Here is a 17,958-nt window from a genome sequence, read left to right as displayed (position 1 = left end):
TGATGTTCTTAACCCTGTCATGCATCAGGTAGATTTTCAAAGTCTTTAACTTTTTCTTTGAAAAAAAAAATTCATGTTTACATGTGAGCCCCATGAACATTGAACTGCACATTATCGTTGAGTCTCCTGTATGCGGGCAGTTCTTTACCCTGAAAATCCAGAACACTGCACTCTGGCAGAGAATCCCCAGTTCCATGAACCTTCCCTTTGATTTCCCTTCAAGGTTGAAGACTACCCAGCCTGGCTGGGTATGAGTCTGTGTTGCCCAAATATGCACTGTTTTGGATCTAACCATAATGTTCTCCCTGATGCTTAAGCATCTGTAACTGGGTATTGTGACTACATTGTGTGTTAACCTAACCCTGTAGACTGAAGTAGTGATACTTTCACTTTGGTCTAAATACAGTTATATTACTCTGAAGATTTCCAGTAGTCTTACTACTATTATAATTCACCTTCACTAGTTATCCCTAAACGCTGAGCAAAGCTGAGGTCAAGCAGTTGTAGTTCTGTGCCCCATCATGTGTTACGTCCTAGGATAGTTTTGAGCTTAATGCTGGCTCTGTGTGGCTCTCCAGTTGAGTCTTCTGTGTGAGTCTCTCTCCCCACACAGAAGAAATGTTCTAGTTTGAGTGCGACATGTTTCTGACAGATACTTTTATTGAACTCTTGGTCTATAGCTGGTGCTGATATCTTGATAAATCTGAAGAGAAGGTAGGCCACTGGGAGTGAGTCCTTTGGGGTGTCTTCTCCCTGTTTATTTCTTGTCTCATATGAGGTAAAGAAGATCCTCTGGGACATAGTGCCACTGTCATTTTCTGTCCAATCTCATGAGACCAAGCAATCCATGTACTGAACCTTCTGGAACCGTGAGTTGAAATAAATCTTTGCTTTCAAGTTGTCTGTCGTGTTTTCTGGTTGTTACTGTCATTACAGCTACACTAATTGAAAAGTGATATGAGAGAAGTAGGGCTTTCCAGGCCATGTAGTGCCTAAGCCTTTGAGGCTAACTTAAGGAAGTCTGAACACTTAGAGAAAGAGACTAGAAAATGTATAAAATATGTAAAAAGAGCCTAATGGGTAGTTCTGGTGGGACAGTCAGAAGATGAAATTACCAAAGAGGATATAACTAATGAGCCAGGCTCCGAGGACTCTTGTGAAAGTGAGCACTATGCTGGAACTAGATATAATTCATGTTACATTCTGAAAAAAAAAAAAAAAAAAACTATATTTTGCCTGTGTCCTGAGACTTTGACTAAGGCTAAATTTAAAAGTATTAGACTGATTAATGTGGTAGAGAATTTCAAGGCAGTATGGCATTCATGCTGTAGCATGGCTATTGATGGATGCTCTGATGCAGGTTTATCCTAAGGGTTAGAAGCAAAAGCAGAGTGGGAGAGCTTGAAAAATATGCAGGTTGGCCAATAGAGCTCCTTGCAAGTTTTAGATATAGATGGTGTGATTATTGAAGAGATTAGCATTGTTAAAGACAGCTAAGCACTGTGCACTGGGACAGTTGGAAAGACCGTCTGAGAGCATCTTAGGAATTGATCCACCCACTGCAGGATCGAGGGCTTAATGCTGTAAAATCATTTGTAAACTTGAGAAAGAGAGCCACCATGGTAACTACTCTTACAAGCCACCTGAAGCAGGGTTTCCTGGGTTCAGCTCCTGAGACTTAGAAGCTTCTGTAGCAAGTCTCTGAGACCTAGGTTCTGTTTGAATTTGGCACATAGGCCTTGGTATTGTGTGCATGGTACTGGTTTGGCAGGCATGTAGAATGTTACAGAGTAATAGAGATTTCTTCTGAAATTTCAAAGGAAAAATCTGTTAGGCTAGGCAATACGTGACAAAGTTAGGATCCCTGCAGATGGCCACACAGAAAGCAAGGCATGATTCTCAGAGGGACAAGTTAAAGATGCAGGTAAGAAATCCCAGGTAAGTTGTAGCTGTCCAGAATATAGAATCCTTGTTGAGGGAAGCTGCAGATAGAAGCTAGGCCAAACTCAAGACAGATAATAGCAAGGCCATTGGAGTGGAGCTGCCCAGCACTTTGGGGCTCTGAGGATGCCACCATGTGCCCTAGATGCCAGCCATGGATCTGTAGGAGTTCATACTTGCATGGCTGAGTTAAGGTCTCATCTTGGTCCTCTTCTTCCCTTTTGGAGTTTATTTATATGCCATTATGTTGGAAGTATATATAATAATTTTCTTTTTTATTGATATAAGTTCATAGCTAAATTATCTTTGAGTATCACTGAAGTTTCTAGAGTTGGAGTTTTTGGACAAGATTTGATGAGCTCTTTAACCTGAACTAAATGGCCATAAGAGATGGCACAAGCTTTTGGGGTCAGGGGAAGAATGTTGTGGTTTGAATTTAAAATGTCCCCCACAGCCTTTAGTTGAATGTCTGGTCCTCAGCTGATGCTGTATTTTGAGAATTTCTGGAAACTTCAGTAAGATCATGGTGAAAGAGGTAGGTGGTTGTGAGTTGCTTGCTCCTATCTCTTTGTGGTCACTCACTCACTTCCTGTCCCACCACAGAAAGAAATATCACACTCTCCCTCCACCGTGATGTTCAGGCCAAGCTCTTTAGGTCTTTACCCATTGAGTAAAGTCTCTGAAACTGTGAGACAAAATAAATCTTCCATGGAAGTTGTTTATGTTGCATATTTTGGCCACAGATACACAAAAGTAACTAACACAGTTGGCATGTCTATATACTATCTCATTTTCTCAGCATGATGACCACCATGTGGACTCCAAACTGAGTCAACAACAGTTCCTCGGTCTGGTAGAGGGAGGGAAGAAAGTGTATGGTTATCTAAAGGTGGGCTTGTAGGACTAATGATCTGAAAACCTCAAAGTTCAAATGGAGTCTAAGTCCTATGGATTGGCAAGGTTACATCGAGCATTCTCAAAAATGTGCCTGTTGGTACATAATAAACCTATGACAAGAAACTTAAGATTCTTCCTGGAGGTTACACCCTATCTCTTTTTAGGTATCGGGGCTGGTAGCACTGGTAGCACATACCCTTAATCCAGCACTCAGGAGGCAGTGGCAGGGAGATTCCCTGAATTTGAGGCTAGCCTGTTCTACATAGTGAGTTCTAGGCCAACTAGAGCTATGAAGTGAGTCTTCGTCACTCTTACCCAAAAAAGAGAGGGAATAAAAAAAAAAAAAATACTAACATAGTGTGAAAATCAGAATTAGGTGTTGGTGATATTCAAGAAGCTCCAGAATAAAATCCCATGTTTATATAAAAAAAGAAGGGGAGGATGAACTCCATTCTTTACTTACCTGGCCTGTGGTATATACTCCTTCAGTCAGTGTCCCTTCATCATTGCCCCACTATGTCACATAGATTATATTGGCCAGCACTTAAATGTACATCTCTTGAAACCATTACAGTGTGTGTGTGTGTGTGTGTGTGTGTGTGTGTGTGTTGTAGGGAATCTAGATGCACAGTTTGATAGTCCTAGTCATTTGGAGATCTCAGGGTGCCAAGGTATGTAGTTAAGATCTATATGACTTACAAATTGCTGCCTTCTTGGCCTTCAAGAAGGTTTGTAGACAGAAGTAGGACAAATGTTACTGCTTTACAAAAAGAGAAAAGGCTACCCCCCCCTTCAGAGAGGCTTACACACTGTTTTTGCTATTGTAGCATTCCAGAACTTTTTAGCAATTCCATATGATCACATGTTGAGAAGGATTTTCCCTGTCATAAGTATTAGAAGCCTAGACAAAAGGTTTTCCAAAGAAATACTTATTTGAAGTTTACAAGCATACTATCTTACATATTCACTTTATTACCTACCAAAAGAACTGTAATTTTTTAAGTACATGGAAAACTATAAATTGTTACGTATCTTAATACTTAAGTAATTCACCATAGAAAAACATTTCATTGATTTGGAGACTTTTAAGAGTTCAGAGAAATTATAACAATGAAACTTGCTAACCTTATATTTACCTTTTTTTTTAACTTCTATGGAAATTTGACAATGATTAAAGGCACAATGAGTAAAATATGTAAAAAGATATGTAACATGATTTTAATTCTGAAAATGAAAACAATGAGGTTCATCATGATTTTTAAAGCACAGTATTGATGTGGTGTGTGCAGATCCCAGAGCCTCAGGAAAGGCATCCAAATAGCCTCTTGTTTGGCATATTGAACTTTGCTGCCGTTAGCTTGACAGATGATAGCAATGTTTCCCAATCACCAAAGTACCATTGTAAAAGCATTTTTTATTGAATAAAGTGCTCAGAATATTGCACCCTGGAGCTTTATTTAGGAAAATGGTTCAATTGATGTTTTCTGTTTAACCTCAGTGTTGACCTATCACAATATCCGTGGTTAATAAGCAGCATTATCATTTAAGAGACTTAACCAGTTTTAACAGTCCTATTAGCAATATATTCTTAGAATCCTATGTATCCGTGGCTCTAACCGTTATTTCTACATGAGAACTTATAAAGCAGAGGGTCCTGCATTTGAGGCATCACACTGTCATGTGATAATCCCCATCAGTTATGGGACTGTTTCATCTTATTCTTGGGATGAATGTGATTTGTTGAGTGGTCTTTTTTTTTTTTTTTTTTTTTTTTTTAATTTGTGAGCCAATTGCTGTTCTTTGTAGTATAAGCCACCCTGATTTTCATTTTTCTGAATGAAGGGTGGATCTTTTCTGTATGAGAACGTGTATGTAGATGAGCTTTTAGTCTACAAATTGTATATTCTTGAGTTAATTTTGAATTCATAAAGGTCCCATTAGGTGCACATAGTAAGTACATGCAGTGATGTCATCTGCCGCTGCGTATGTCTACTTGCAGGTCTAAAAGTGATAGTGATGTCAGAGAATATAAACAACCAACTTTGTATGTATGAGATAGAACCTATTTATGCCCTGGTCATTGTTTCTTATGATAAGTGATCAATATTTCATTTTCTCTAAGAGAGGGAAGCTCTGCTTGCCTGCTGTGATTTGTGTCTACAGGCTCAGCATAGCAAAATCAAGCTGAACAATGTAAATGCGCCGTAGAGATTCCTTCACAGGATGAAAACCCAGCTTCTTCATGGTCTAACTGCATGTGCAATGCAGTTGCAGGAAGCCAGCACTGAACTCGAGTTATAGGAATCACAAGAGAACATAAGCTCAGGATCAGTACAAAAGTCATCAACACAAGAGATCAAGGCATAGCATGATCTCTGCTGATTATGGACCATTGGCTATGATCTTTAATGACAGCTTATTCCTGTAAACTAGCTCTTTATTAGCAGCATCCTTTCCCATAGATGGCTAAATTTCCTTACATCAGTAAGTTCTATGTTTAAGTACTATTTCGAGATATAGCTATCTTTGTCTTGCTTGGCCATTTATGTGCAAGATTCGGCTAGAATTAAGGACAAATCACAAGTAGAATATTTGAAAATAAAGGAACAATATGTCTTTAATAGCATTGCATTTGAATTTACAGAAGAACTAATGAATGCGGAGTGCTGTATTTTTTTAATTCATTTTATTGTGTGTGCCTATTGAAGCAAGACTAATTGTGGTGTTTTGTCAATATATTTGTGAGGAGCAAATCATTGTCAGTGACACAAAGCCTTCACTCTGTGACCTTCAAGACCAATAGAGAATAAATACTGCATAGCCTGTCTGTGAATATTGATTAGCACTTTTTCCAGATGATCAAATTGCATTTTAAGTTAATAATTCTATTAAGTTATAACAATGATTGTAATAACCACAATCAAAAATGATGAGATGTCAGTGATTAAATTATGATTTATAAAGTACATGGTAAAATATGTACTCTAAGGGTACAGCTGGCAGCTGTGTGCACATAATTGCTAATAGGATAAAGGAAATTTCTGCCAAGCGTTTCAAGAAGAGTAGCACAGAAATTTCTAGATAATGGAATTATAGAGAAAGGGATTGATAAAATCTTGCCCTGTGTTTTATTTCCTCCCGTATGGTGTAGCTCTGGGACATACTTGCCTATACTGGTTACTTAGCTTGAGAAAATGTAAGCGTGCAGATGATCTGCCTGTGACAGCTGTTTAGTGGATGCTAAGTGGCCTATAGAGGAATTTCACTGAGGCTCTCACTGGTGTATTTTTGTACATACTCATTTTAATTATTCTTGCTTTGAATTATTATCAATAGTCACATTATATATTAGAAATTTCTGAAAGCTCAGTAGTCATAAAAATAGTCATTTGAAATATACAAAGCTTTTTACTTCTAGATTATCATTTTATATCTCAAAGAAAAATATCCCAGAGGTTATTTCTCGTTATAATGCCAGGCAGCAATTAATTCCATTTACTATAGATACACACAAGGAGTATTTGATAACCTACTCCTGTTATTTCATTACCTTCAGAATTGCCTTATAAAATAGACTCAACTGATAGCATTGGATACACAGTGTCATTAGACAGGAACACATTCTTTGCTTGCCTCTGCATCCATGACAGCATCTGAAGGAAACAGGGCAAGAGGCTGCAGGGGCCACACTAGTAAAGCATTTTACCCGGCACGGCATGTTCCTAGTTTTTCCATCCCACCTAAGAAAGAAGTAGGTAGGAAAACATCTTCCTCCCTCTCTTCTCCTGAACCTGAGAGCCTCATACACCAGAAAGATAAGCCACCATATAGTGAATGCCTTTCCGGCTTCTTGAGCAGCCTCTTTTTTAAATTCACATTTAGTTAACCATATAGATAAAAGTATCCTGTTTTTACACTTCTGTACATCTCTAAAAAGAGACACATCGGTACTGCTGCACTAAGGTAGGTCTCCTTTACTTTCTGGTGTGTGATGGATCATCAGCTTTCCTGCAGAGCAATCAGAAAGCTCTTCTTTGCCTTGTTTGTAAGCTGTGAAGAGCTGTTTGGGAAGCAGTTGGCAGGCCTGGCACAGCAGGCCTTAGGACCTTGCCCTTACCCCGTACCTACCTGCTCATGGTGAGACCTGTGTCTCCAAAGCACCTTTGCTCCCCGTATTCAGTAGCACAAGCACAGTTGTATCTGCAGACCATGACCCCCAGGGCTTTCCCTTTTCTACAAGGTGTTATGGGAAACCCACGTTAGCTATAGATGCTAGCCGTGTGCAATGGCCCTGGTGTCCTTTACACAGGAGAATTCGGAATCAAATACCAGGTGTCGAGCAGTATGGAGCAGAGAACCGCCTAAACCATTACTGTTAAGTGACGGGAGCTTGGGAGAAGAGCACATTGCATTACCTCACATTGGAGTCCACACAGCCAGCACTTCTGATACTGCCCATGAGCACATAGCCCGGGTGTCTCCACTGACCGTTAACCTTTTATTTCTTCACCTAACACTGTATCTTGGTCAGCTGGGTGAGGTGCTGCACAACTTTAATCCCAGCATCTAGGAAGCAGAGGCAGGAGGATAGGTGTGAGTTTGAGGCCAGCTTGGTCTATGTAGTGAGCTCCAGAACAATTGGAGTTATGTACAGAGACCCTGTCTAAAATCAAACAAAATAAAACAAAAACTGTATTTCTGGTCTGAAAGCTTCCACACACAGCCTATATCAAAGGGGAATTAATTATATTTTCCTCCTTGAGGGTGAAGTGCCTGTATAAATTACAGTTTTGCATGAGAGAGTTCTCGATGCTCTCTGGGTGAGTTATTTAGACTATCATTTCCTCCTCACACTGGATTCGTGAATGCTTGTTTTATACTTGGGGTTTAATTCCCCCACACACCTCCAGTGCTACTTTCAGTATTTAAGCACTGCCATGTTTTCTATACATACAGAAATGATACAGTCACATCTTACATTTCGTTTTGCTCTAGTTTTAGAATCAGTCATTTCTCCAAGGACCCAAGTTGAAACCTGAAGAGGACCACAGCCCCTGAAATTTACAGACATGCCTGATAATGTTATCTGTTTCCTTGGAGCGTGCTGGGATTCTTCCCTAAAGCATCCTTTTCTAAAGGATGTGTATTTTCATTTTATGGGTATGGGGCAAGTACTCTATAAATGAGGCTCATCCCTAGTCCCTACAGTATGTGTTTTTGATTCTTTCAACCTATGGGAGATTTAACATCATCAGAGACAAGTCCTTAAAAAAAAAAAAAAAAAAAAAGCATACAAAGAAAATTCACTGGAGATCTCCTTTGCTATGTAGTGCTCCAGTAACTGCACCAGGGTTCCAAGCTTAGCCTGGAGCTGGAGAGTTGCTGAGGGTAGGCTTTTTGCCCCAGGGAGCTGGCAATTGGATTTATCTTTTAGGGAAAAGATCAGCCTAGATGACAGTGAACACCAAAGTTCTTCTGCAAGGCTGTTTCCTCTTCAGTCACTTGTTTAACTTTATATTATAAAAGAAATCTGCACAATGCCAGGCAGTCACACTGGACAGTAATTAAAGTATCTGTTTGGGGAAAATTTAACCCTTTGTGTGTTTGGCTGGTTATAATCCCCAGGTGATTAAACCTTTTGGGTGGAATGTTTGGTGAGCATAAGGAGCTAAACTGAATTTTGTTGTAAGCTGCTAACTCAAAGGAGCCGTGAACACAGGCATAAAGTAAATAATCAACAGCTGTGACTCAGCAAATCTAGAAAGCCTGGTCCTCACTGCGGTGGGGCACCGTGAGATGGTAGGGTATTCACGCCCTCACGGCAGTGGGGCACCGTGAGATGGTAGAGCATTCACGCCCTCACGGCAGTGGGGCACCGTGAGATGGTAGAGCATTCACGCCCTCACGGCAGTGGGGCACCGTGAGATGACAGGGCATTCACGGAAAGATGCGATTTACCGGTCACAGCGTAATGGTGACCTCTCACTGTAAATTGAAGATTAACCTGGACATATTAGACCATTTCCAGCTTATGGCGTCATTGTCTTGGGTAGGAAGAGGCACTGTGGTCAGGTGCCAGGCTCTCCTCTACCATGGGATTGCTCTCTTCACATCGACATGCCTTCTTCAGAACTGCAGTTTGGAGCGAGGTGCTAGTGTTCTCAGTTATAGCACCAGATCACTGGCGTGTGTTCTTCATTCTCTTTCATATCCTGGAGATTTGGAGCAAGAGTTTTGATTCCAGCTTTAAACAATCCCAGTGATGAGAGTGTAGGTATATGTTGCTGCGCTGTGTAGCAACACACCCCAAGATCTAGGCATAGAAAACATTTGATGTCTGTAGAAACATCCTTTCTGCAGTCAGGCAGGTCAGCACGAGTCTTCTGATGCTTACGTCCTTGTCCTCGGTAAAGGTGACAGGCCACAGGTAAAGGTACAGTGACTTGGCAGCCTTGTCAGAGGCATTTTTAGAAAATAAATCTTTAGCCGATTTCTTACAAACAGGAAATCACAAAGTAAAGAATTTCTACATGGCAGTTTCTCTTGGTACTTAACAAGCAGTAAGTATTCTGTTTTTGTTTGTATGGTAGGACAAGGGCACAGAGACCTTACTAAGATGAGCAAAATGGACAAAAGTAGTACTTCACTGATTCTATGCTTATTTACAAAAAGAAAAACTATCAACTGCGTATAGAGCGGGGAACACAAGGGCTCAGGTTAATGAGGCACATTTCTGTGTGTATCTGAAATAGTGTGTACTCTGAAAATCCAGAAGGGTGGAGCCCAATACTTCTGATGAGGTCTGGCCAATTCAGAGCGGTACAAGGTCAAGGGCTTGACTTTACTCTAGTTTGATCGTCTGCCTTATCTTCTTTTATAGTCTAGCCTGCTGAGTGCATTTTACAATTTGATCGTAGTCTCATTCTATTTATCATAGGCTAACTCTACTATGTAAACACTTTAAAGTCTCAAAATGTTGTAAAGATGATGGTTATTTTCCCTAGTGCATTGTCTCCATATAAGCTGTGACTGGTAACTTAAAACTTCCTAAATCTGTGTGCCTATCATCCAAAACAACACTCGTCCTTGTACAGTTCACACCTTTAGGAAATGTAAGAGTATGAAGACCCCAGGAGAGACTGCATGGAGATTGCAATGTGACTGTAGGCCTGTCTGTTCACTTCTGTCATACCCCAAAAGCCCCGGGTCGGGGGTGGGGTGCAAACGCATCTCACTTGCCTCAGTAGGGGGCGCTGGCACCTTATTGGTTCCCTCTGACCCACATTCTCTTTGGCAAGATCTTCATGAGCCTGCTGTGTGCCCTGGAAGCTCTCAGCATTAAAAGAAACAGCTCTCCATCCCAGACTCTGAAAAGAAAGATTTTTTTGAAAGTATTTTGCAATTGGGTTTTTGGGAAACTGCGTGAAAACCCTGATTTTAAAATGATTTCTTTTTTTAATATTTTTTATTTTTATTTTTTGCAATTTATTCATTTTATATCCTGACTGTAGCCCCCTCCCTTATCTCCTCTCAGTCCCACCCACTCTTTCTCCATCCCCTCCTCATCCTCTTCCTCTAGTCCACTGAAAGGGGGAGTCCTCCTCCCCTACCATCTGACCCTAGCTTATCAAGTCTCATAAGGACTGCCTAGATGCTCTGCCTCTGTGTTCTGACAAGACCACCCCGCCAGTGGGAGGTGATCAAAGAGGAGGCAACCAAGTTCATTCAGAGACTGCCCCTGCTCCCCTTACTAGGGAATCCACGTGGAGACTGAGCTGCCATGGGCTACATCTGAGCCTAGGTCAGATCTGGATCTCTCCATGTGTGGTCCTTGGTTGGAACATCAATGTCTGCAGGCCCTCCTGGGCTGAGATTTTTTTGGCTTTGTTGGTCTTCTTGAGGAGCTCCTGTCCCCTTCAGGTCCTTCTTTTTGATCTTTCCAAAGATCCAAAGTGGCCTCTGTGCTAAATGACTGAAGATCAAACACCCCCCCCCCCGACCCCACCCTCAGGTGCATCCTGCTGGGGACTCTGACTGTGAAGGTTTCATCACTAGATTTCCAGGCTGCCACCATTTGCATAAACTCTGGGTCCCTAGCTGAAAGTTTCATTACATTGTTTCTGAGGGGTAGGCATGGCCTTCCATGATTTTCACAAGGCACTAAGGTTGAATTCATAATACCTGGCAAAAAACAAAAGTCTTGAGGTTTTTTTGAGTTCCCAAAGCCCAAGATGAAATACTAGATGTACAGTGGTGATAAAACTGAAAACAGAGACATTCTCATTCAGCCCGAGCGAGGCCCATGCTCTGCAAGAACTGTGCATTCCTAACAGCTGAAGCTGCACCTGCAGGACCCAAGCAAGGGGAGCGCCCCACTCCACCCCTCCCCAGCACCGAAGGAGCTGCTGTGGCCTTGCTGTGCTGTGCTGCTATTTAGATGCCAATAGAGTTGTGTACTGTTGTAACTATCCTGTAATGAGAGTGCTTTTAAAGATAACCCCTTTAAAGAAAAAAAAAAAAAAGGCATAAAAGACTGAATGCATTAACGTAAAATTAATTTTACCACTAATAATTTTTAAATTTTATAATAACTATGAGCAAGAATAGCTCCTAAATGTGAGCACCTACATATGCCAGGAATTTGCTTACAGCATTTCATCCTTAGGAAACTTTGCAAGTGGAAGAGAAAGGAGAGCTCTCAAACTTTGTTTCTCTGCATCAGTTGTTCCTCAGTGGGCTCTTTGTACACCAGTGTGCTGTGTTCCTCATCGTGGTTGCTTCTCACATGTTCTCATCTTCTCAGGTGGCACTGGTGCGATGGACTGAGAGTGTCGGCCTTACTCTGGTCAGCAGGGACCTTGCTTCCATGCAGTTGAAGACCCCCAGTGGCCAGGTCTTGACCTACAGCATCCTACAGATATTCCCCTTCACCTCAGAGAGCAAGCGGATGGGCATCATCGTCAGGGTATGACATGCTTGCCAGCTGCACCCACACCAGCTCTCCCAGCCAGTCTTCTGGCTTTCCAGGAAGATACAGAAACTTCGCCCAGAAAACTTCAAATATTTTGTGCTTTATTATTGTTTCCTAAAAAAACAACAATAGCAACAAAAAACACAGTTAATAATGTATGAGCTGAGAAGCTGGTATGATTCCAGTTGATAAAGTCATTGTCCTATGACCACTGAGACAGAACAAATAAAAGGCATTAGTAATTGTTAATTACTGTTGGTTTGTTTTATCCTCAACAGAAATTGCATAACATCATTTATTACTAATATATACCTTTATTAAAGTTACCCAGTACAAGTTATATTTTGAAATTCCATTTGCTAAATAGTGATCATTCTGTCACACTTGGGAAACTAGAGAGAATTAGTCCTTATGCTGCAGACCACATCTGAAGAATCAAAGTAGCAGCATCTCGGGTGTTTGCTCACTTTGGCTCTCACTGTGCTTGGTGTACATTTCTACCAAGAAAGCCCATGGTACAGTCTCTAAGACCTGCTCCCCCAGATCATCTCCTTTAGGCAGGGGCTGTTTACCGGAAGCAGTGCAACCCAGTGGTCTCTGTGTGTATTTTCACCCACTGCAGGATGAATCCACAGCAGAAATCACATTCTACATGAAAGGGGCTGACGTTGCAATGTCCTCCATTGTCCAGTACAATGATTGGCTAGAAGAGGAGGTAAGCAAGCTATTCTCAGCACTGTACAAAATGTCTTCATGAAATTTAGTAAGCCAACGACAGAAAAGTAGTGGCTTTTCTACCCTTGTAGCAGTAGTACCATTGGAACGAGGCATGTTGTCACCACTTCAAGCCAGACATGGGTCGGTGGCCAGGGATAATATTACTTTTCCATCAAATTATTCTAAATACTTACAGTTCCTTCCAAGGTCATATAAAGGCTAAGAACCCTGGTTAGTTATAAAAACTCTGCTTCCTATAAAAATAATTGCTATATTTGTTTAATGTATGAAGTGTGCAGATATGTAGGTCTAAAATAGCATTGGATGCATAATCAATTAGACATGTGTGTTTATTATGTAACAGTATTGCAAGAAGACTTTAATTTGTATTTTAATCTAATGCTAATTTGTTATCTTTAAAAAAAAAAAACAGAAAATAAGGTACATAGGCAGTCCTATATTATTATTATTCCTAAACAAATATATTTGTAGTTAGCCTTATGCAGTTATAATGTTTACTGTTAAGGTTGTATATTGATTAGTAATTGGGTTTCAAAGTAAAACTAAGGCTGCTAGGGTTGTAGCCAGGTCTCCACTGTGCACATTACTGCAGGTGCCTTGCTCTCTTGTTCCACTGTCAAACCGCACTGATGGTCTGTCAGCACAACAGCCACACCCGATATTCACGCTGGTCTTGGCAATATGAATCAATATCTCCTTCAGGGCACTTTGATTTAATCAGAGACATGAATAAATTAAACTCCCTGAAGACCTAGTAAAATGCCATAAAAATTACTTTTGGTCATAATGACATGCAATTAATTGTAAAATACTTGTTTAATTTATTTAGCTTTATGAGGTCAAATCAATAAATGTCTTGCCATAGACAGACAATGTCAGATCGCTGTTCAGAAAGATAACTTCATTAAAACCCTATACACATTTATGTGTTCACTGTGTTCAACATTGTATTTTCTCTCCACAGATAAATCTTTTGCATCTTCACCACCAGTATGTTTGTTATAATTCTGATGTAGCTTCAAAGCCTTTAACTTTGTCAAGTGCAAAGCAAAACAGCAGTTTAGCAAAATTCCTGAGGGTGTTTATTACTATGCATTTGATTCAGGTTCCTTCAAGCCTTACTCCTATCTATAGTATGGCAGGGGCCCTTTGTTTGGAAGTTGCAGTGTTTGTTTACAAGTATAGGTGGCATGTCTAGCAGTGCAGTTGACGCCACTGGAGCAATTTCGATTTTTAAATGAGTCACCAGCTACCTTTAAATGCATGTGCCTAGAACACAACCAGCATTGCACCCCAAATCCCTTCACTGTGCCTTAGCCCCAGCTAAAACTTTTCTACTTTTAGTAGGAGAAAACTATTTTATCATAAATATTTTACTGTAAATGGGGTTAACATATTTTTACACACCTATTGAATGTATTTCCATCTCCTGTTTATTACATAAATAGGATGATTTATCCAAGTCCTCCTCCTCCCTTGGCCAGTTAAGACCTGAGCCCCAAGCCTGGTGCGTAGGATGGGTGACCCAGTGTGATCAGCCCCGTGCATGTGTGTGGCACGTGACTTTGCACCAAGGGACTAATGTCATTCTAGAAGAGCCCTGCTGAAAGCAACTTCTGTGGTGAAACTGAAGCAGACAGGCCACGCTGGGTTTTCAGGCGCGCCCATCTTAGATCTTTGTCATGTCTTCCTCAGTGGGGCAGTTGCAGTGGGTTGGGATAGTGGTGGGGATAACTTGAAGACACGTTCTGCATGTTTCCTCTAACTTCTCTAGGCTTTGCTGTAGTCTGTGTGGCCATTGACGTTCCCGTGCTTCCTTGTAGTAAGCCCGCAGGAAGTGAGGACAGTACTGCAGCACTGCAGAGAGTGCTCTTGAGGGGTTCCAGAGGCCCCGTTGCTCTCAGTTTAGGTATGCTGGGAGCTACAAATAGGCACCCCTTTCCTTACAGTGTGGAAACATGGCGCGTGAGGGCCTGCGGACCCTTGTGGTGGCAAAGAGGACCCTGACAGAAGAGCAGTACCAGGACTTTGAGGTGAGTTACCTCAGTCCTTGCCACTCAAGCCTCTTCCTTCTTATGAGAACTTTGTTTTCTCACTAAAGTGCAGCCTTCCTATGTAGTTACAAGGCCAGTGTTTGTGAAGTTTGGGTGCACAGGCTGCCTTAGTTGATTGGGGGTCCTGTGATCCTCCCTACTCTTAGTCTAAGGAAGGCAGTGTCCACAAAGGCCAACAGTTCCATTTCCTCAGGAGAGGCTGAGTGTGCTTCATCCCTCACAATATTCTCAGAAACAGAAGTGCTTCAGACCTTGCAGACAGGCTTAGTTATCCAAAGCTCCCCAAATCTAAAATGCTCCCCAAGAATCTGAAGCTCTTTTAACATGATATCATTGTTCAGGATGTATCTGACTCTTGAGTACCTTAAATTTACATAGTAGAGAAAGTCAAACCAAAGCCAGGCATGGTGGCGCACGCCTATAATCCCAACGCTCTGGGAGGCAGAGGCAGACATATCTCTGTGAGTTCAAGGCCAGCCTCGTCTACAAAGGGAGTCCAGGACAGCCAAGGCTACACAGAGAAACTCTGTCTCGAAAAACCAAAACAAACAAACAAAAAAGGAAGTCAAACCATATTTAGTTTTTATGTAGTAAATAACTACAAATACTCAGAGCATGTACACATATATCACCTCTGATGCTAAGAGCCGATGCACAGCACACAGAGAGTTTACAGATGTTCACCTGCCCCCTGTGCCCTCAGCTGATACAGTACAACTATGTAAGTCATACACATGAAACATGTACATACTTGTATACGTGTTCCCTCCAACCTCAGAGCCGATACAGTCAAGCCAAATTGAGCATCCATGACCGGACACTGAAAGTAGCTGCGGTTGTTGAAAGCCTGGAGAGAGAGATGGAGCTACTGTGCCTCACTGGGGTGGAGGACCAGCTGCAAGCTGATGTGAGGCCCACACTCGAGATGCTGCGCAATGCAGGGATCAAGGTACAGCCTGCAGCCTCTGACTGCCTAAACTGCTTTCTCATTGAATCAAAGTAACACAGCGTCCCTACTGCAGACTTCTCCCTGGCTCTCTTAGTCTTTTGAAGCAGGGCTCTGACCCTGTTCCTCTCTGTGACACACATACTTCCTGAGGATATATCGTCTCAGTGCCTGTCAGCATCTAGCAGGTGTGCACAGCCTGTGTTCAGCCATTGCCTTGGCAATTGTTTCCTCACCTTCTGTTCACCATCAGAACTGAACGTAAACCTTCCTGGAGTACCCTGAGTACTTAGTACTTAGTACCCCGTAACAAGATCACCTAGTAAGCAGCAGTGGCCCTGGGTACATTCCACAGTCTGTACTGCATTCCCAGTGACACTAGTTAGGGGGGTGTTTAGTGCAGGAGATACCCAGCCGTGTGGGCTTTGACTTTCACTTCGCATGCTGAATGTCATCTGCTGGAGAGCTGAGGTAGACAGAAGCCAGGTGTTAGGCAGGCGCTACTCTGCTCCGCTGTGCTTTGGAAGCAGTGTGTGTCCATTGCCACAGAGTTAGAAGGAAGAGCCTACAGCAAGAAGCTACTCTTGCACAAGTGCAGCACCGTATCTGTCCTACATGGTTGTCCAAGAATGCAGATTCAGGGGCAGAAGGGCTTTTCTTGCTGCACTGCTCATCAGCACACATGAGTTCTCCACTGGCCCCTCGTGGCCACTACATAACTCTCGGGACTGCCTTCTCTCCCAGGTCCTTCCCTTCCCCACATAGCGCCAAGTTCTCAGCTGCTCCCTTCTGCAAACCTACAGTTGGAACACAGTGTTTGCAAGAGTCCAGCTGACATCTTGTTAGTCCCTTTCCCAGTGGTGTTGCTTTCCAGGGTAGCATTTTCGCTGGAGACCGTTCTCCTTGCCTGCTGCACTGTAGTCCTCTTCCTCATTCTCGTTATGGCAAAGTGTAGCTCTTATAGTTGAAGTTCTAGTTTGGAGAAGCTGTTTGCTTGGGTTTAGGTTAGGGCTAGGGTTAGTGTTAGGGGTTAGGGTTGGGTTCTGTTAGGTGCTTTCTTAGCAACTTACAGAAGATTTATTTTGGCTCTACCTCAAGGATTTGAAATTGATTTTGAAGATAGCAGGGAAGAGTACCACTTGGCTCTAAAAGAAAAACGCTCCAGCTGGCTGAGGGAGACAACGTAAAGGAAGGTCAGAGGCTCAGCAGTGTGTGGCTCTGCGTTGATTGTCCACCTGCTTCTGCACGTGTGAGCAGAGACCTGGCCAGGTGTGCTGTCAGCGTTAGTGGGAGCAGACAGCAGACAGTGAGGCTGTACCCTTGTCAGAGCATCACCGAACCAGAGCTCACAGCTGCTCACACTCAGCAGCTCAGGTATCTAAGCTCAGTTATTCCTGCAGCCAAGATGCCAGGTGAAGAAAAGCTTGGTGGGGAGCAGGTGAACTGACTGTTTTCAGATAACCTACATCTATTTGATGACTGTGCGTGCAGATGGTCAGTATTAAGGTGCTAACGTGCCTTCATACAGAGCTTCGGGTGTTTGTGTGTCTTCTGGGCTGAAGTGCATCTGACCTGTCTCTATAGGCCTTGCACTCTTGGCTCTTCTGCATGTACCACCTGACTAGAATCTGCTCTGAAGAAGGGAGTGTAGTCATTCGCAGCCTGTTTCATGGTGTTTCCTGAATGACAGGGTGCTCAGCAGTGGTACTGCACACAGGCTTCCTCGGCTTGTCAGAGGAATATTTATCGTCAGAGGTGCAGTAAAGCTAATGAAAGTATCTGATCAACAGGCAGCTGGTCAGCCACTAGAGTAGTCAGTATGCCATGTAGGCTTTTCTATTTCCTGTTCCCACAAATACATCTTTCTATCTGATAAAGAATCTGAGAGACTCCCATAATGATGAAATTAGTAATGCGGGGTTTTTTTCCTCATTTATATAAATGCCCTGATAATTTTACTCCTTTATATTCATGACTGTTAAAAGTTTTTCCACTCACGATCCCTTTTTGCCTGAGAGACTTTTTTATAGGGTCCTAAGTCAGTGAGTCCCAACCTGTGGGTCGTGACCTCTTTGGGGATCTCATATTAGATATTCACATTATAGTTCATAACAGTAGTACTTCATAAATTACTGTTATGAAGTAGCAATGAAATAATTTTAATGTTTGGTGTCATCACAACATGAGGAACTATATTAAAGGACTACAGCATTAGGAAGGTTGAGAACCACTGATCTAAGAATATACAAAATAGAAATCATTTACTGATAATAAATCATAAAGAAATTTATTTTTTAAAAAGCCTTTAAACATAACGATTTTACGATTCATTAAAGGCAAAAGTAAATTTACATACAAATGAGATTAATGTCATTTTATTTTAATATAATGAATTAGTCTTGGCTACATAT

At 41.9% G+C, this 17,958-nt stretch overlaps 1 protein-coding gene across 2 annotated transcripts in view; it reads left to right on the top strand.

Annotated features, from left to right (window-relative positions):
• The window catches only part of Atp9b (ATPase phospholipid transporting 9B (putative)), a 219,926-nt gene that overhangs the window by 179,503 nt on the left and 22,465 nt on the right, over nt 1-17,958 (top strand). For both annotated transcript variants that reach the window (XM_055628015.1, XM_055628014.1), the window contains exons 16-19: nt 11,642-11,803; nt 12,432-12,524; nt 14,497-14,580; nt 15,380-15,550. In XM_055628015.1, the coding sequence (XP_055483990.1) occupies nt 11,642-11,803; nt 12,432-12,524; nt 14,497-14,580; nt 15,380-15,550 (510 nt within the window). The remainder of the gene's footprint in view (nt 1-11,641; nt 11,804-12,431; nt 12,525-14,496; nt 14,581-15,379; nt 15,551-17,958) is intronic.

Source organism: Psammomys obesus, unplaced genomic scaffold, assembly GCF_907164565.1.
Source record: "Psammomys obesus unplaced genomic scaffold, mPsaObe1.curated_primary_1811, whole genome shotgun sequence".
Lineage (NCBI taxonomy): Eukaryota > Metazoa > Chordata > Mammalia > Rodentia > Muridae > Psammomys > Psammomys obesus.
This window is presented reverse-complemented; position numbering and strand designations above follow the sequence as displayed.